This window comes from Brachycentrus maculatus, unplaced genomic scaffold (genome assembly GCF_059751285.1).
Source record: "Brachycentrus maculatus isolate JH-2025_06_01 unplaced genomic scaffold, ASM5975128v1 h1tg000743l, whole genome shotgun sequence".
Lineage (NCBI taxonomy): Eukaryota > Metazoa > Arthropoda > Insecta > Trichoptera > Brachycentridae > Brachycentrus > Brachycentrus maculatus.
The window spans coordinates 158134-180000 of NW_028281474.1; the positions used below are offsets into that span (position 1 = coordinate 158134).

The 21867-nt window shown below is 31.2% G+C and overlaps 1 protein-coding gene across 1 annotated transcript; it reads right to left on the bottom strand.

The window, feature by feature from the left end:
* Positions 1-1835: 1835 nt before the first annotated feature.
* On the bottom strand, positions 1836-21741 carry mfas (midline fasciclin). Its single transcript, XM_088274894.1, has 17 exons — positions 21540-21741; positions 18913-19083; positions 12928-13062; positions 11776-11866; positions 10963-11124; positions 10728-10861; positions 9706-9838; positions 9042-9108; positions 8779-8904; positions 8350-8486; positions 7645-7756; positions 6636-6827; positions 5913-6073; positions 5636-5812; positions 3916-4081; positions 3155-3321; positions 1836-3065 (listed from the first exon to the last, which is right to left on the bottom strand). The coding sequence occupies exons 1-17, from the start codon at positions 21704-21706 to the stop codon at positions 2985-2987; spliced, it is 2379 nt and encodes a 792-aa protein (XP_088131020.1). The 5' UTR covers positions 21707-21741; the 3' UTR covers positions 1836-2984.
* Positions 21742-21867: the final 126 nt, after the last annotated feature.

The following is a 21867-nucleotide window of genomic DNA, read 5'->3' on the forward strand; positions in this document are numbered from 1 at the left end:
TTGTCTTTTTTTTATTTCCTTTTTCATTGATAAAATGAACACCTTTCTCTGAACTATCATTTACTTATTTATTTACCCATGTTTGCTTCCTATGTGGAGCATATGGAGGGCACAAACTGCCTCTGGGCTCTTTTGCCAGCTGCCAGCTCTCTTGCATCCTCAGAAGTTAGATTTGCGTCAGCTTTCAAAGACAACAGCTGGAGGCGCGTTGCAAGAGCCTGGGTGAGGACCTATCCGACATCGGATCCGTGTTAGTTCATAAGGTACTCTCACGGGAGATGGTGATGTGATAGTGAAGCACATTGGCACCATCAACCAAGCTAGGACGTAAAATGCTGAACCGTCTTCTAGTGGAACGGAAGGACTGTTGATGACAGTCAACAGTCCTTCTAGTGTAACGGAAGAGCTTTAAACCTTGTATATAATAAGCAAGGTAAATAATAAATGCAACTCCCATCTAAAAAATAAAAAAAATCTGAGCTGTTGACGGATTGTCAGCAGTGGATGTGAACCTGTGCCTTGTAAAAGAAGCAACCGTGATGGCGGCTCTTGGGAGGCATGCAAAGTACATGGCCTAGATAACTAAATCACCTTTTCTTAATGACAGTTGTGACCATAGGTTGTTGAGTCCTTTGCCCTATTTCCTCATTCCTCACAATGTCAAACCACCGCACGCCCTTAATTGTATGAGTATACGACTGCTCCGGGCCCGTGTAAGATGGTACGTCTCAGCCATATAAGGTAATAGGAGCGATACAGGCATTGTATGGTATAGGTGGCACTTGATCTTCACTGAGTACAAACCGATCACCAGACAACCTTCATACTATTGAATGCATCCGTTACGAAGACTGCCACTCTCCGTTGTATACATTCCCAAGTAATCAAAGCTTTCTACCCTTTCGATGAACTGGTTGCTCTCTGTCAAGGGTTGTTAGATATCTAGGCCCAAGCTGTTACACGACACTTGCGTTTTTGACACATTTGAACTAACACTACTTTTATTTTTGGAATTTCTCAATTCAGTCACAACACCCCACTACTTTACCAACTGCACTGGTTACGCTTTCTTAAAGGGGTTGAGTTTAAATATAAACTCTGTCTACTCATGTACATGTCATTGATTTCAATACATAATTTGGCACCTAAGTATTTAAAGAGCTGTGTATTCCATACAAATTGGTTTAAATATGTCCCACACTTCGATCGGCTACAACTGTCATGGGCAAAGTGATCTTACCAGGTCGCAACCAGCGCACTAAATTTGCCAAGCGTGACTTTGCTGTTGCGGACCGATGGCGTGGAATGCTTTTCCACTAGTAGTTAGAAATATTGAGGGTGAGATGATCTTTAGAATAAAACTAAAAACGCATTTGTTTGCTGAATCATTTCCACTATCTTCATTACCCCAAGTCAGTCACAGTGAAGCGCTCTTGAGGTAGTATTTCATGAAAGTGGCGCTATTTTCATAAATTACCAAAATAAATTGTTTTTTTTAATTTTTTTATTATGAACATTGATCTGTAGGCTCGTTCATCTTCATCATAGATTTTGTGTAATATTTTAGTATTATATTATCTTTCCTTCATTTATCCTTACAGTAGTAGGTATGCGTAAGGGTTTAACAAACTACATATTACAAAGAAAACAAAATTTGAAAAATTCTTTTTTTGTTTATTCCATAATATTAAAAAAATATATACAAAACATGTATGTAAAGAAATTGAATACATGAATAAGTTTTCATTGTATAAAATAACTTGTCATGCAAAACTTATATGAATATCTTATTACTAACCATTTTACGGTGTCCGAGAAATCCGTAAAATGAACCATAAGTCATAAATTTTTGCTTCAGGCTTTTATGGTTTTTTTTAAGTTATAAACTAACATTATGAGAATCATTGATAAGTCCTTAAAGAAACGTAATCAATAAAGTTACATTAAATATTGGACCTATCTCTGTTCCATTAAAATTAATTCACCCGTCGTGAACTAACAACCAAAATGTTAATCATCTAGACAAGAAAAATTATTAGACATGCATTACAAAAAAACGCAATAAAGTTTATGTATTAATTATAAAGCTAAAACAAATTAATATAATAAAAAAGCACGATTTTAGTTTGTGCATTACTTATAGTAAAATGGGTTGTATAAAAGAAAATAGAAAAATTTTAGTTTTTGCGTTAACGACAGTAATATACATTATATAATAGAAAATAGCACAGTTTTAGTTTTTGCGTTAACGACAGTAATATACGTTATATAATATAAAATAGCACAATTTAAGTTTTTGCGTTAACGACAGTAATATACGTTATATAATATAAAATAGCACAATCTTAGTTTTTGCGTTAACGACAGTAATATACGTTATACAATAGAAAAAAAACTCAGTTTTAGTTTTTGCGTTAACGACAGTAATATACGTTATATAATATAAAATAGCACAATTTTAGTTTATGCAGTAATTGAAGTAACATACGTAATGTGATACAAAATAGCACAATTTTTTGTTATGAATGAGGTACTTATAGTATTATTTGCGTAATATAATTAAAAGACACAATTTAAGTTTGTGCATCAATTGTACAGGGTGTCACAAAATTAATCACCCTATAGGAAGATATTATAATTTTCGCAAATGGCTTCGTACGTCAATCATGTTTGACATTTGTAAACTAGACAGCTGCAGTGTACAAACAGATTTAGCGCCACGCTAAATATGTTTATAAACTGCAGCTGTGTCGTTCACAAATGCCAAATATGATTGACGTACGACACCATTTGCGAAAATTGTAACATCTTCCGATAGTGTGATTAATTTTGCGCCACCCTGTAGTTAGTATTATAAAAAATAGTACAACTCCTGTTTGCGCAATAGTTAAAGTAACATATGTAATATAATGTAAAAATCACAATTTTAACATTAACTATATGTAACATACACACGTAGTAAGATAGTTAAAAATTATTATGTTTTAAATTCCAAACAGCAGAAAATCCAGAGTAGGGTTCCTAGTCTTCTTGACCCTGGGTTTCATCATCGCATTGGTGATCATCTAAAAAATATACATATTTTATACATAAATATAAATAACAATTTCTTGTATACAAGTTTAAAGGGGATGATGGGTACAAAATAGCATACCTTATTAGCCAGGTGTAGAACTCCGTTCTTAGCGACGATGTCACATTTCTTTATTTTCGCTGAGCCAATATGCTTGTCTCGGTACAGGTAGCGATCGTTGTCAATTGTGGATACGGATGAAATCAGAGGCCACGGGGAATCAACAAGTCCAGAACAGCATAATACATCTTAAAAACAAGATCAGTACGTTAGAGAAATACAGGGGTAGCCAAACGTGGCGCATAAGATGATTTGAAGTGGCCCATTGCATCCTTGCGCCCGCCTATATCAATATTTTAAAACACCAATGTGTTTTCAGTTCAATCAGTACAGCCTTTGAAATTTTCAACTTTCAGGCGTCTGAAAATTTTATTGCTACTTGTGAGATGTTACTCTAGCCGGATTTACAAACGCGCAAGATATTTCGAGAGGCATTTGAACGTCCTTTTCATGACTTTACTTGCTCAGAGACTATATGCTCTCAATTATAAACATATTTTCATTTAATTATTGTAATTACATACAAAAGCAACTGATTCATATCTTACTATTGTAGATTTATCCTTAAATATAGATATATCTTTTGAAACAGAAAATAAGAAGATAAACAAAAACTCATCAGTGAAAAAAATGGTGCATGATGTATTAAGGTTAGTCACCACTGATGTAATACTTTTGTATCTAACTTGGAATTTTAAAAACTAAACAAAGCTTATACATATTTGCGGCTCTGCCTAATTAAAGTAAATTAAGTTATACGTAAGCTTAAAAGGTAATATTACTTTTAAGCGTATGCTTGCGGAATAGGCTGTTGGCCTTTTCTTTATTTTCCAGTAATTCTTGGTATTCCTCTTTCGAAATAGCCTTAAAGGCCTCATTCATGGGAGCGATGAAAGTTATGTCGTTGTCGTTATGCAGGACGTCTCGCATCTTGGTTCCTTTCAGTAGCTGAAAGAAAAATGAATGAAATATTAGATGAAATTGAAAGAGGAGATTTAGGGAAAAAAACAACAGCTAAATCGCTTGAAATGTATTCGCGTGTTATCTTATTTCGACTTGCCTAAATACAATGCCGTTATATCTTTGTAATTGTGTCATCTCAAACAAAACTTCCACATCGATATTAGACTTTTTTTCTGTCTAAAACCAGTCAACGAAGATAAAGTCATAATGATAAAGTTAAAATATATAAATTGGTCAGAAATGGTAATGGGTAGCCAATTTAGTTACGGGTTCTCAACTTGGACTTTGTTTAGTTTAGACTTGTCCAAATATTTCGTATTGTTGCGCATTCAACGAAATATATATTTTGTGCATTTTTACATACAAATGATTTTTTTTTTGCAATTTGAATACATTTGAAAAAGTAAATATTCTCTTACGCATTAAAATAAAGTTTTTAAAAAATAACGGAAATTTAAAAGAAATGTAAGAAAGTAAAGCAACGACAGAACCTAAAATCACCAAAAAGATTTAAAAATAATGCTATGTCACAATAAATAATTCATTTAAATATATATATATATATATATATATATATATATATATATATATATATATATATATATATATATATATATATATATATATATATATATATATATATATATATATATATATATATATATATATATATATATATATATATATATATATATATGTATATATATATATATATATATATTATATATATATATATATATATATATATATATATATATATATATATATATATATATATATATATATATATATATATATATATATATATATATATATATATATATATATATATATATATAAATATATATATATATACGAGTATATATATAATACACCATAAGTCGCCATCGCTCACCAACGTAGCTCAGCCAATATGGTCGCAAAACACATTCTTGGTGCTTTGTGATATATGTATGGGCATAAATATGGCATGGATAACATTAACGCGATCATATAGCAGAATAAACCATTTGGTGATATACAGAGGATCAGAAAACTAGTCGAGAGAAATTCATAAATTAGAACATCGTTTGTGTTAGTTTGTAAGAAAGTATTATTTTTATATTTTGAGAAAACTTTAAAATAACAAAAAAATATTTTGCCGAGTGAATACTATAAACATTTTGATTCGTAAAAATTTGGCTAAGATTTCAACGCAAATAAAATCAAAATCATGAGTTCATCCAACAGCAGTATTAAAATTGATAATAGGAATAAAAATTAAGCTGTTGAAGAACACGTCTATCTCGGACATACTAGTAGATCAAAGAAGAGAAGCAAAATCAGACAGCAGAAGTATCCAAGAGAATTGAATTATGTTGAGCAGTCTTTGGAAATTCAGTCACATACTTAAAAATAAGAATATTCCTATAAACTGAAAGAGAAAAGTATTCAAAATATGTATCCACCTTGGTCTGAAAACTATTACCTTGACCGCAGGGACTATATATAAATTGAGACATGTTGAAAATTGTGAAAATGTTTTATTTTATATCTTACCTCATAAACTTTAGTCAACTCGGGGCGATCCCTTATTTCTTCCATCAGCGTTTTGTTATGGTCAACCAAAGGTTTGTCGATCTGATGGATGACGTTGTTGCATTGATGATAATCAAAATGTAGTAGTCTCGCGCATTCGATGGTAGCCCTATTGTACGTGTCCATGAAAGATGGAAGCTAAAATTGACATTGTAAATTAATTATTATTAGTACCTATTTGTTCAACACTTGGAAAAAGTAATTAATAAAAAGCAACTTTTAGAAGACAAAAATGTACCGTGGAGTATAGATTGTTTCTCACGTAGGAATGGCCAACAGTTGGAAGCATGGCGTTGTTTTTCATGTCGCAACTTTGCAGAGATCCATTTACGACATGCTGACGTACAAATGTCTTTATTTCCTCTCTAAAGACATCTGTAAACTCTCTATCTTCCTCTTCTGTAATATAATATTGTAAATATTAGTTTATCAAAATTACCGTACAACCTAGGTTTACTTTACTTACATTTCCATTTATTATTATTTATTCTACGGGACATCGGATTATTCACCCTACGGATAATATGCCAATATCACAGGGAACTTAACTTAAGATGAAAATTATATATAATTTGAAAAGAAAGATGATGGAACACAGAGCATCCTTGAAAGGGATGGTAGTAGTGTAGTCCACCATCAAAAACCATATTGTAATTAAATTAATACCTTCATATTCGACCATAAACGTATTAACCTAAGATGAAAATTATATATTATTTTAAATGAAAGATGATGGAACACAGAGCATCCTTGAAAGGGATGGTAGTAGTGTAGTCCACCATCAAAAACCATATTGTAATTAAATTAATACCTTCATATTCGACCATAAACGTATTAACCTAAGATAAAAATTATATATAATTTTAAATGAAAGATGATGGAGCACAGAGCATCCCTGCAAGGGATGGTAGTAGTGTAGTCCACCATCCAAAACAATAATATTATAATTAAATGAAAATACCTTCATATTCGATCATAAACTTATACTTGTCGATGGTGATATTACTAGCGAATTCCTCGAACGCTGTGTTAGTTGGTACGAATATCGTCACATTTTTCCATGCCAGTGCCTCCTTCATCATATTAGCTTTCTTGAGCATCTCAAGGAAGGTGGTCAGTTTTTTCTTCACCAGCAATTCATTAAGGGGCAGAGCTGCACAAAATTTCAAACGTATATCATATAGATCAATAATATTTTAATAATCTGTTACCATTATTAAAACTTATCTTATATTAAAACCACAGTGACATACTCTTGCAAAAGCATTAAATGAATCATCTTTGATGTAAATATCTTAACCACACCTGTTACCAAATTATATGTGCCAAAGTTAACGAATGAAATAAGTCACTTGTAACGTGTAACTTCTAGTAAACAAATTGAGGATAATACCATACAAATTAACTCATTTATTGTTCATGATATTTCTTTGTTCGATTAAATCTACTTTTCCTACCGCAATATAGTGCCATCTTCGATCGATTTGAAATTAATCGACTCGAGAAAGGTGCCGGTTTGATATTTTTTCCATAGAAGATATAATTTTGGATTAACATTAGAGCAAGGCTTAAAGAATAGCACCCATCATGTTTTATATAATATGGTATTTAATCGAAACCATTTAACATATAGAATCGATGAATTTTTTACTACATTTGATCAATGGAACTTTAAGCATTTCACAATAAAGCTCTATGTGTAACATGCTCCTATTATCCTAAAATTATTAAATAATGTAACTTTATAAATATTTATAGGATAATAAACATTATCTATGAAGGCAGAGGTATGACAAACCAATTAATAAATACTGATTGAACCAATAAATTAATACTCAGAAGATACATTATTGTAAAATTTAATCTTTAATTTAGTGTATGTTGAAATAAATAATTTCAATTAATAAAATCTTTTATAATTGAAATATTAAAGCTTTCTAGGCGTTAATAAATAAAATATAAGTATTTACCATTATCGGGAATCAGGACGGTATCGATAATATGAATCACTCCATTGGTCGCAATAATATCAGGATCGACGACAGTTGCTTCACCAACAGTAAAAGTGTTTTCATTTATCACCTAAAAAAGTGCAATGTACATTTTTTTGCTTTTAAAAGTCGGCATCGAAATCATCCCTTAATGATAATAAATAGCAATCCAAATGTGCTTCTTTCAAATTAATTGAAATAATATTTTTATCGTTTATTTATTCAAAATATTAAAGATAAAATACAATATCTCTAACAATTTTATAAAACACTGATAAGATTTTTGGATGAAAATTTTAAGTTAAAAGAACACTGAAGGAGTATTCTCTCGTTATTTAGAAAATTTGTAATCTAAATTATTTGTTTCATACTTCACCTATCATAATTTCTTTCATAAAGTATGAATCAACGGAGATTGATGAATCAAATAAGAAATTAATTTAATTAAGAGAGATTTTCTTTAATTAAACTCCACATAACGATTTTATAATCCTGTAATAATAAAATTCTTAATAAATACTAAGAGAGCAATGTATAATATTGCATCAATTATTTCTAGAACCAAAAAAGATTTATTTATATTTTTTTTCATTCCGAACATGATTTCGAATTTGTCGTTGTAACAGAGTTGTCACTATTTACTCATACAACCGATTTTCTCTTAATAAAAAGTTGTAAACTCACATCCGTATCAACTGGTGGACTATTCGGAATGCTGAGGTACAATAATTCATCTAATGCGTTCTTGACTTTGTTCACAGTAGTCTCCACATGAGCTGAGCACATGTAGGATTCAGGCAGTATGTGATTCTTCATTATGTCTGTGAATAAATTAGATAAAACAATGAAATCATTTAAAAATTCAAGACAAAAAAGTATGTTTATATGTATACTAGCTATACCAACCCGCGTGTTGCTGTGTCGCAGTGTGATTCAATGAAGAAGAAAAAGAAAAGAGAGAGGACATATTTCTTAAGTTTAATTTTTCTGTGCTTGTGAAGCAATGAACATTTTTAAATCTATTAAACGACAATTGAATCGAAAACGAATATATTTTGTTAAATTTAATTTTTATTTGTCACAGGTTTATACGTATATGCATATTTCACTTACTTTTCAGACATCCATCGTTGGCAAACAGCTTCTTTTCCATTTTTTTAAATGCTTCGTTTGTCGGCGCAAATATTGTCCACGTTCCGTTATTGATTAGAGTCATATCCAATTTGGTTTTCCTCAAGACTAAAATATAACGTCATTATTATTATAACCTGAAGACGGAGAGATCCAACAGTCTATAATGACAATAAGTTGAGATGGAGATAGGAAAAGGAAGAGAGGGTTTTGTTTAAAATGTGTTGATTGATTATTAAACTTACATCTGTAAAACAGAGATAAATCCGGGTGTTTTTCTATAATTTCGTAAATGCTCTTTGTCACAGGAATCTAAAATATAAACACAATTTAATTAAAAATATTTATAAGTAGTCATTACCAAAAAAGTATTCAATATAATCTGTTTCGATACTGATATAGGTTTGTTCAATTTTAAATTGAGAAATTTATCACAAATTCTAAATAAACATCAAAAGTTTAGTCTCCAGATCAATTATATAAAATACGTTGAAATAATAAGATTTTTTTAAATCAGACATAATCCATGATTTAAAAATAAAATAAAAAATTCAGAAAACCCTTTAAATCCTTTAACATATCTTATACCTAATTATTATTATAAAATGCTACGTAAATTTATTTTGTAAAATTAAAAAAGTTAATTTAAATTAAATTTGTCTAGTGGGAGACTAATCTAATGATGGCGGTTAAAATGAAACCTAATCGCTGATCAAATAAAGTAAATGTGGAAAAGATCAAAACGAAATTCTTCTAGTTTTTTTTAAGGTTTATAGTAAATTGCGATCAAAGAATCAAATAATTGTTTGTTTTTTGTTGTTGTTGTTATTCTTTTAAATTACCCACGAGTAATGACATTAATATTTAAGAATTGTATTTGATTAAATATTAATAAAATATAAAACTTACCAGTATTTGATCCACTTGGTTGACAATGCCATAGTTTGTGAAGATATTTGCTTTCATCACCCTCGCACAGTTCACCAGCAGATTACGTTCCGGGCCAAAATTACTTACGCGCATGGTAGATTTCTCATAAACGCTACGAGGAAAAATATTATTTTATTAAAGAAATACAAAATAGATTTATCACTTTCTCCGTTATTTTTTCGCAATTCATTTAATAAAACAACAGCCAAATAGTTTATTCGACTTTAATTTTATTTGATTTTGTCGTTAACGACATCATTTGTCTTGTGGGAGGTTAGAAATTATATACACAATAAAATAGGAGTTAACAAAAGCATGTTTTAATAATAACAAAAATTCAATCTGGGACCGTCGGTTGTCTGTCGACTTTTTATATCAAACAAGTTCTCAACAAATGTGCAATAGAAGGAATTGTCAACCGACGGTTCGAGATTCACGCATTATTATTTAAATTTACAAAAATTGACAAATATCCATTTCCGCAATAAAATTACATAAAATCCCACCTAAGCCCTTCTTTCAACCCTTATCCGAACCAAATGGTGCATAGGGCACTGCATTGACATAGTGTTATCTTGATCGTCACTTACATGAAGGCAAGGTGATTACTCTTTTACTTCATGGACCAATGTTAAATAAATATTGGATTGTGAAATGACTAATATTTATTTTCACTCCCCCCCCTGGAAATCGAACACGGGACCTCCAGCACGGTAACTAAACATGCTATTCATTACACCACGGAGGCGAGCAAAACTCATACCATGACTTTTATGTAATAATTATTATAATACGCTGCTTAAATTCATTCAATTTAAACAAATTTTTCTCAAAAAATATATAAAATAATGGTTATCAACCTCTGCCTTGTTTTGTATGTAATAAAACCCGGTCACTGGTCAAATAAAATGAAATTGAAAAAAGTATAGTTGTTGTTTTACTATATGAAATGCAGTTCCACCAATAAATTGGAGTATAAAACATAGATATAGGCAATTTACCTGTGCAAAGTAGTGCCGTACGATATTTCATTCACATCGGGAATGATATGGCTCAGAATCAGTTCATCCGTTACCAATTCCTCGGCCTCTCTGCGATGACGCGTTGTCGGATTGACGTACAGTTCAACTCGATTCTAAAATGCAAATCCACACATGTTACAATATTTAACATACAATAGATTACAGGGTTGCCTTATAAGCAACAATCGAACAAAATATAGAGTGTAATATTTACCGATTCTAGCAGTGTCTCGATAAATTTCCCGAAGGCTTTATTGGTAGGAACAAAAATGGTGACATTCCCTTCTATCAAATCACTATCGATATTTTTTGATAGTTTCAAAAACTCGGTTCCATTCAATTTCCTAATTGTATCGACCATAGAATCTGTCTCGACCTTGAATAAAATATTAATTGGTTAAAATATAATAAATATAAAATTATTTATAACCTACTGATTTTATATACAATATTTTGAGTGTGTTCAAATATGTGTTCACAAATCTGTATTATCTCTGCTTAGAAGTTATTTTTTTTTACATTTTTAACATCTCAACACAGATGAGGAACTTGTCAAATCATAAGCTACATAAAGCATTTTAAAATCTTGTTTTCAGGCGGGTCTCAAGTATGTAAATTTAATCCATGATTCGGACCTTGCATACAAATAGAATAAATATTTGCATAATTAGAGCTTTCCCTATTCTAACATAGATGGCGGTTGTAAACTCACATGACCAATATATCTAGGAGTGACAAAAAGTGAGTAGAGTAGTTGTCAATCATGTTACACGTGTGTAAAGTGATCACTTAACCAAACCAGAGGATCGTATGTCCTGTAAATGCCCAGACTTCCACGTTCTTCTTTATCTTGTTGAAGTATCGAAAATTCAACGACTAATTTCACTTTAAGCGTTCCTTTATAACATCAGTAAAAACACACTACGGAATAGGACCAACGATTTACTTAGATGATAAGCGGTATTGTATAAGCCGTAGGTAGGTTTCAGAGTCACTTGGAAATTTGGTAATTAAAAAAAATACTTACTTCAACACATTCCTTTAGATTTTTGAGTATTGATCCATGGCAGCACTTGTGTATTACAGTCAATGACTTCATTACACCGTCGATGGTTCTCCTGTAAAGAAAGGATATTTGCAATCCATTACATTTAATTACTTTATTTAATATCTCTATATGTATATCTTAAGCGCCCTTGAGGTAGTATTTGACAAAACGGACGTTATACAAATTATCCAAATTTATTATTTTTATTATTAATAATATATAATAAGCCGTTTGTTTCGAAACTAGTTGACAATGCAATTATGTAAGAAGAGTAAATTTATGTATATTGAAAAGTTGTAAAACAAAGTGACTAAATTACCATTCAAGCGTTGATTACGAATGTGTGTATTCACATTAAATTCGTATTTCTTGGTTATTTAAAAAAAATTAAACACTGGTATCATACCATTTGAGTTCAATTTCATTATACACGACTATTTTAGACAACTACAGATGTTTTCATTAAGAGGTGATTGTACAAGTTTTTGCAATCACCATCAGCATTAAAACAAACGCAGTTTTCGAAACTAGTCGTGTAAAATGAAATAAAACTCAATAAGTAAGTGGTATAATATATAACACAAGTGTGAATTTTTTTAAGTAATCAATAAATTTCATATTTCATCTATAAATAATAAGTGTTTCTTGAAATTTGCATTACGTCAAAGGAATTTTTACGATTTATTATTATAACATCTTAATTTTGTATAAAAAAATTTAATAAATTATGTACTAAACTACATTTTGTAGACAGTGGAAAATAAGCCTTCTGGGTTGCAAGTTTGGTTTGGGTATATGAATCGAATGAGTAAAGAAATAATAGTAAAATATTTATGAGTAGATGAAAATTTTGTAGTAGAAGCAGAGGAATACCGAGAAAAACTTAGTCAGTAGTCGGAATAATCGAGGGGTATATATAAGAATATGTGGAGGAAACGAAGATTTTTTGCAAAGCCAGATTAGTGAGGCGTTCTATGCTCTATTCTATTAGTTAGTTTATGAACATGGCATAGTTTGCATTGTGTTCAAATACTGCAAAAATAGATTTTTGACTAGTACCTCTTCCACGCACGATAAGTTTTATTTGATTTAGGAGATCTGGGCTGTCCAAAAACTTATATGAATACTTACTGCTGTGAACATTCGTATTTATTGCGCGTTTGGATGCAAGCGTTCAAGATAACGGAGCTCCCGAATACCTCGGACGCTTCAATCGAGTCATTCCCTCCGCGCATATTCTCGAAGTGTTCCACGCAGACATTCGGTCTGAAACAAATTATTATTTAATTTAATTATTTTATTTTATTTATAAATTTTACAGATCAGTATATTTTCACATAATGCCTCTTCTCATTAAAAGTACACAATTTCCTAACATATTTGAAATGGAGTTAATATGTGGAAACGTTTGGTATCACCAGTATGCTTCTCTTAAATATTGACAAAAGAGCATCCATATTTAATATAATAATTTCATAACTGTACTGAAATAAAGAAATATTTTATAAAATATGATTGTCTTCCTACGAAAAATATTTATTCTTTCCTTAAATTTAATCGCATTTGAAAAATTAAATATAGACAAATTAAATCGTAAAAAATAAGCAAAACATTTTATATAGAAAAATATTAGAATTAAAAACGATTATTTTTATGACCAACGTTTCGGCTACCGTATAACAAAATTAATATACAATTTTATTTTACTTTGAAATATAGATAATGTAACTGGCAAAAAAAATGTTGAAAATATCATTTACATTAAAAATATTACCTTTAAAACGCTCTCCTTTAAAATTAGTAAGTATTGGGATTGTACAGTAATATGTAATTTAATATAAATACCTGGAAGAGGGACGGGAGGGAGAAAAAGGGGAAAAAAGAAAGATCAAAGCTCAAGTCCAAGACAAATTATGTGAATATAGGGACACGATATGAATATCGACTTACTATGTACGCCATCTCAGTGCTGACATTGTCGAGTAGAACAAATTCCCATATTCATCGTTGACCAATTTTGATGAACGATAAATATAGGAACCTTGTTTAAAGTTTGTTCTACTCTTAAGTAATTAACTGTGACAGCTGTTCTACAAATAATTGCCAGAAAGCATTTACAAAAAAAAACAGTATAGTTTAAACGGGGTTATTTTTTTCTTTAATTCGGTTTCTGATTATTTAACACGACAACTGACCATGAAAGAAAATGAAAGCCTGACAGCGAAAGCTAAACTGGTAGATACAAAGAAATCCCGGTCCTGGTACCTGAACCATAGAGTTATCTTAATTGTGTAGGGTTGTGGTCCGTGGTTAGTGTCGCGGACTCTTCGCGGAAACCCAAATTTCTCTTTTGAATAAAATTAAAAAAAAACATTTCCTTAAAATCTTTGATTTCTTCGTTGTAAGATTACTTATCTTCGAAATACAAGACACTAAAGAGTTCTTATGTAGGTACTAAGGAAAGTCATATTACGTAGAAATTCTTCATATTGAAGCGGGAATTGCTTGAAGTCATTGGCGTGTACAGAGTTTTTCATCAGGGTAGGGTAAGGATAAGGCATATTAGGCAATGGTCGTGTGTCTATATAGAACGCGTGTAATCCAGGGTAGGTACTGCTTTTCTGGCTATATAGAATCAAGACTTCACGACTCTGCTTGCAGTTATGAAGTAGCAAACAAATTTACCAAAACAATTGGTAAAGTCATATTTTAATCTCCAATTTTCTCATATATAACTGTTATGACTCATCTGCTTCACAAATATAAGACACGGCAGAGCTCTTTTTTATGAAGAAAATTCGTTTTACGTAGATATTCTAAATATTGAAGCGGTAATCGCTTGCAGTTATGAAGTTGCAAAAAAACTATCACACCAATTGTCTTTGCTTTAATGGGCAGTGAAGCGAGTAGGAAATGGGTAGGTAGTTTGGGAGTTGAGTGTTAATTTCCTGTTGGAAGAGCGAAGGGATTCATGCACCGGTAATACTACGTTTTAAACGCTTTGAATTAAACTCTTGACTTTGTCTCTAAGTAAACTGAAACCAGTGCGATTAAAAATATTTTTAATTGTTTTACTTGGTTCATATCACTATTTTGTTTTAATCTATCGTGATACGTGTTTCGATGCATTACGCATTATTTATGTGTAAATCACCATATGTCAAGCAAAATATAAATTTTAGAGTTGTGTCCTTGGGACGTTGAAGGTTAATGAGGGGGTAGGAGCTGTTTCTTATTTTTAATTTTATTTAAATAAAGATTTAAAATAAATCTTAATTAATGAAAGGTTTAAACATAAAAAGAGACTAGGTTGTTTCTCACCCTCTATATCCTGTTGTCCTCTATTTAAATTTTTTACGTTATGTATTTTTTTGTACAAACTACAATATCTTTCCGTAACCCATGACTTAAAATCTGTGTAAAACTAAGCTGCTTCGTCATAATTTATAAATCTTTCTACGATAATACGTACAATTTGGACACACTCCATCTCTATATTTGCGTTCGTTCAACAATCGTAAGTTTGACTGTGGCTTTTGTTGAATTGATTTTTATTAACCTTTTTTGATTCCCGGCCAAGTCCGAATGAAAAAAAAAAACAAGACTTACTCTCTGGAAATGCTAAACTCACCCAATATCTATTCTGAATATGACTCAATGTCAGTTCAAGGGCGAGTGACAAAACAGGATACGCTTCTTGACTGTTAACCACTTTTAAAACAATAGAATAGACATGATAAATATACCGCACATGTCTAAATTATTCCTCGCATTCTAAGGTATTTCATGAATACACAATAAGTTAATTCTTAGTATAACAAAACAAGTAAAGGATTTATTATGTCTACATTTTTATTAATGGATACAGTGTTTAAAATGACCATATTATAATGTAATTTATAGTATTTGTGATCGTTTTATATCAGTTACAAGGACAATATATAGATTTATTATATAAGAACTAATGGTTTTGTGTCTCATTGTATGTAAATCGATGCACAATTTATTTTAGTCATTTCGTGATGTTCATCCAATTCCGATTCCAATTCGGAAAAATGATCTAACAATCAATTTTACTAGCAGAGCTTTAACAAGTGTTAAGAATTCACTTTAAGCGATAATTGCAATATCGAAAAATGTGGTTTTGATACATGTATCGAATGAGTGAGGAAAGAAGGTAAAAAATATATAAGACGCACGTAGTTGGAAATAGGAGCAGAGTAAGACAGAGAAAAACTTGTCATGAACAATCGTTTTGCTCATTATGCGAATTACATTCATCATTTGATTCGGCAGTCACTTTGTGGCAATATCTATCTATTTTTAATTCAAGTTTTACTTAATTTAAGAAATGATATTGAGCAGGATTTTTTTCAATAAAAAATGCGAATTACTCTTAATGAGAGGTGCTTCTTATGAGAGGTACTGTATATTTGATTACTTGATATCAAAACTAAAGTTGTTAATATTTAAATATAAACCGAGAAAAAGTAATATATAAATACCATGCCATATTCATTGGTAACCGAAAAAGTATCAGTCCCTCATAAGTTTAACTTATAAAATGTATATATACAATATAGGTATATAACAACACGACTCGTAGGAGGCTGTAACTATGAATTATCCAAACAGATTTGGCACCTTGAAGGTGTGCAATACCAACGCATAAATGCGTAATATATTTTTTGCGTCTTGCCAAAAACAATTTAATTATTCAACGCACGTCCACAGAGAGAAGGGTGATTTTCTTGGAATTATACTATGGCGAATACATGATGTATGTAGCTGATTCACTTTCATGGTTGTGACGATATTTATGGTTTTGTTTTTCATCTTCTCGCTAAGGTAATAGAATACTAAATACAATAGATCTCTGCAATCGGCGGTTTAAGTATATATTTTTTGCTTTTTATTCACTGTACTCGCAAGTATGTTCCGAATCATTATATTTCTATAATTAGTCGTAAACGAGTGTTTTATTGTATGCTGTGGTCGGAATAGAATATTTACGTTTTGCTGAGAATTGAAGACATTGTTTTTGCGCGAATTATGTTAATTTATATGCTGGATTATCGCTGCCCTAGTGTAAATTTGTGCCAAGTGGATTTGTTGGAGCTTTTATTTAGATTGACCACGTGCTACCGACCTGTCGTATTAAAAGAAAAGATAGCCATTTTGTTCTACTTCCCTTCGTTAAATCGATGTAAAATATTGCATGCATTATTAGTATTTTTTTATTTAAAATATTGTGGTGAAAATAGCCGTAATAGCACAGATTTGCTAACTTACTTTAGTCGTTTGGAAATCGATAAAAATCAATATTTTATAAGATTAAATTGTTAAATCCGATGCCTGTAATGGTTATCGTCTTTAGCTGCCGTGCTAGAGGTACCGGGAACGATTCCCAGGGGGTCAAAAGAAGTATGATTTTTTTTTTAATCTAAAATTAACATAATTTTATCCTATACTGCAAGTACCTGAAGAACAAGATTGATCACCTTGATTTAGTGTATATAAATGATCAAGATAACACTGTTTCTCTGTCCTATGCACTATTGAGTGCGGATAGGTGTTAAAAAACGTTGAGTAAAAGAAATCACGTTATGTATTGTTATGTGATTATGTGAAGTTATGTGGCGCTATGTATAAAAATAGAAGGTGGTGTCGTTTAGAGATGATCAATTTAATATTTTAATAACATTATTCAAAATTTTGGGAACAAATTAAAGGGTATTTATGAGGAAATGCATGAATGTGGAAGCGGAAATATTTTTTGCAAAAGTAGAGTGGTGTGGTGTTATATTATTTCTGTCAAACTTTGTGACGAAACGGCGTGATGGTAAATTAGTTTTAATCAAATTACACGATAAATTTAAAAAGTCCAATAAATATGTGATAATTGACATAACCAGTACTAAAGTGGTATTGGAACAGAAATGCGAATTAAACAAATTTCTCAAATAAATAGAGATGTGACTGACTTACTTTTCATAAATTTACACTGTTATGAATGTATGATAATTGACGTAGCTCCCACTAAGGGGATGTTTGTAAAGAAGTATTGGTCCAGAAAATTAAGTTGAAATAATTTCTTAAATAAATAGTAATGTGACTAACTTCTAATAATTATGATAATTGACACAAATCTCAATAAGGGGATATTGGACTCAAAATGTAAGTGAATCGAATTTCTTAAATAAATAGTAATGTGACTAACATCTAATAATTATGATAATTTAAACAAATCCCAAAAAGGGGATATTGGATTAAAAATGTAAGGGAATCGAATTCATTAAATAAATAGTAATGTGACTAACTTCTAATAATTATGATAATTGACACAAATCTCAAAAAGGGTATATTGGACTAAAAATATAAGTGAAACGATTTAAAAAAAATAGTAATTTGAAAAACTTCTAATACTTAAGATAATTGACACAAATCTCAATTAGGGGATATTGGACGAAAAATGTAAGGGAATCGAATTTATTAAATAAATAGTAATGTGACTAACTTCTAATAATTATGATAATTGACACAAATCTCAAAAAGGGTGTATTGGACTCAAAATGTAAGTGAATCGAATTTCTTAAATAAATAGTAATGTGACTAACATCTCATAATTATGAGAATTTTCACAAATCTCAATAAGGGGATATTGGACTTAAAATGTAAGTGAATCGAATTTCCTAAATAAATAGTAATATGACTAACTTCTAATAATTATGATAATTGACACAAATCTCAATAAGGGGATATTGGACTAAAAATGTAAGGGATTCGAATTTATTAAATAAATAGTAATGTGACTAACTTCTAATAATTATGATAATTGACACAAATCTCAAAAAGGGTGTATTGGACTCAAAATGTAAGTGAATCGAATTCCTTAAATAAATAGTAATGTGACTAGCATCTCATAATTATGAGAATTTACACAAATCTCAATAAGGGGATATTGGACTTAAAATGTAAGTGAATCGAATTTCCTAAATAAATAGTAATGTGACTAACTTCTAATAATTATGATAATTAACACAAATCTCAATATGGGAATATTGGACTAAAAATGTAAGTGAACGAATTTCTTAAATAAACAGTTATGTGACTCACCCCATCCACCAGGGTTTCAGGTTTTCGAATTTCTTAAAGATTTTTTCCAAGTAGTTTGTTGCAGTCATTTGTTCAGCCGATTCCGATAGTCCAACCTCTGGGTCAACTACGTCGTCAGATTCAGGTTCAATAGCTTCCCGTCTCTCATCTTCCACTTTCTCCCCATAGTCTCTGTAAAAAAATCATCTCATATTTCATATAAAAAGAATTTTATGACTTGCAGAACTGTGCATGTTTTAAAACTCTTTTTTACAGGTTTATAAGTCTTTCACTAGAAGCTTCTTATTTCTGCTCAATAAAAAGCTTCTTTTCATCTCACCAATGTCTCTAGTGAGGTTCAAGTGATTCAAGAACAATGTTTCTAAATTGGTTCATATATACATATAGAACTTCCAAGAATTTGAGTAGTGTGGTTTTAAATAATAGGTAGAATTGGTGAATGTTACATGTGTGAAAAGTGATCACATTAAACAAACCTATGACGGTCGTTAGCCCCGTAAATGCCCAGACTTCCGTATTCTTCTTCATCTTTGATGAGATATCAAAAAATGATTTGAAAAATAACTCCTATAATTGGAAATAATCCAGTATTTGGACACACTCAAAATGTTGTAAATATATACAGTTTAAAATTCCGTTTCCATTTTTATGTAATTCCGAATTCTCGTTTTATGGTAATATATTAGATAAATCTTAGTAACCAAAATTCTAAGTGAATTAAAGCACAGGATTTGTGAAGAGATTAGAACACATTTTAAAAATTATATATTTATTTATATGCACGATGTAATTTCAGGTATGTAAAATAAATCGTAAAAATTTCTAAAGGTTTCTACGACTGATTTCGACGATATTTCTAAAAAATATATCTGAGTTTATTGAACTTTGGGACGCGGACCTGACTTGGAGGAGCTGGTAGCTAACAGAAGTGTCTGAAGGCAGTTTGTGGACTCCGTATGCCCACATAGGGAGCTGATATAATTTTTCAATTCAAACCCTTATCCGCATCCCAATGGTGCATAGGGCACTGCATTATATAAACACAGTGTTGTTTGATCGTTAACACACGAAGAAAAGGTGATCAGCCCTCTGCTTCAGGTACCAGTCCAGGGTAATATTGAATAAATATAAGAGTGAAAAAATCACTTATATTTATTTGACCCCCCCTGGGAATCGAACCCGGGACCTCCAGGACGGTATCCGAGCGTGCTGACCATAACACTAGGGAGGCAGACAAAATAGGAGGCAGCTGATATAATTAGGTATTAAAAAATACAGTTATTTAACAGTCTTATATTTATTTAATATTTTCATGGACTGGTCTCTGAAGTGCAGGAGTGACCACCTTGCCTTCATGTAAGTAACGATCAAGATAACACTACGTCATTACGATGCAGTGACATATACACCATTAGGTGTAGATAAGGGTTAGAAGACGAAGAAGAAGTTATTTAAAGGCGTTGTTGACAACCTTTTGTAAAATGTTGAATGTTGCACAGCATAAAGTTATTGATTGAACCAGCATGTGACGGGTTACCAGCCCCGTAAATACCCGGAAGTCCATACTCTTATATCAAGAGATATCAATGGAATCTTATTTAAATAATAATTATGATTTATTTCAAGTATGAGCAAACTGGTGTAATTAGTAACGCATTGCGAATAAACGTGTTATTTTGTAACGCTATAAATATTTATTTTGCGTTGTTTAAATAAAAATAAAACAATAATATTTTATAAGATGAATGCTCATTAAAATAAAATAAAAACCGGTTAATGTATTTTACAGTGTAACATTTACAACTGATTAAATGTGCAAAACATTTCCTAAAATCAATGATTAAATATCCTTTTTTTAATTGAAAATGGACGATGGTTTATGTATTTATTTCACATTAATACACGCATAAATAAGCTATTGGCAGGTCTTAAGCTATGTATATACCCAAACTTCTATATTCTTCTACATCTATGTTGAGATTTAAAAGTATGAATCGTTACGTAAAATATAAACGATTTAAAAAATGACTGAGAAAAAAATTATCGATACAATTAAGAAAGGTGTGTTTAGATGGTTTGGCCAAGTGAATAGAATGTGTGAAGAAAAAAATAAATTATGAGTCGAATGTGGTTGGTAATAGAAGAAGAGGAAGAACGAAGAAAACTTGTCAGCATTTCGAATTCTTGAACGTGGTCAGGTCAGGAGTCAGATTAATCGGCGGGTATTTATGAGGAGATACATGAATTTGAAAGAGGCGAAGATTGTTGTGCAAAGACAGATTGGTGTGGCGCTCTATTCTCTCAGCCTACCCAAGTGTCGTGAGAGCTATTTTTTTCAAACAGTTTAAATGATAATTGTCCGCCTCCGTAGTGTAATGGTCAGCACGTTCGGCTACCGTTCTGGAGGTCCCGGGCTCGATTCCCAGGGGGGGTCAAATAAATACAAGCGATTTTTGCACTGTAATATTTATTCAATATTACCCTGGACTGGTACCTGAAGCGGAGGGCTGATCACCTTTCCTTCATGTATAAACGATCAAGATAACACTGCGTTTATATAACGTAGTGCTCTTTGCACAATTGGGGTGCGGATAAGGGTTTTATTATTATTATTAAATGATAATTACGGTGGATCCGGAGGGTCGAATAAAACGGGAATGTTTCCCGGCCATATCGTTCCCGATTTTCCGCTCATACGCCATCTGTAGAATGGGTTCCCGAAAAAGCCGAAGTCTAGTTCCCTTGGATAAGCTCGCGTACCAAATATGTGCTTCTGGCTAGCATCTTCATTCATATCCCTAAAAAATCGAAATATAACACAAACATCAGTAATGAAGAGATCACACAAACGTAAGCATATTACAGTATAAAGTCTTGTGTAAAAATGTACAAAATTTATATTTTATTTCATTAATTGATTCTTCTGCGCCACTTCGCAGTAAAATCTATCCTATT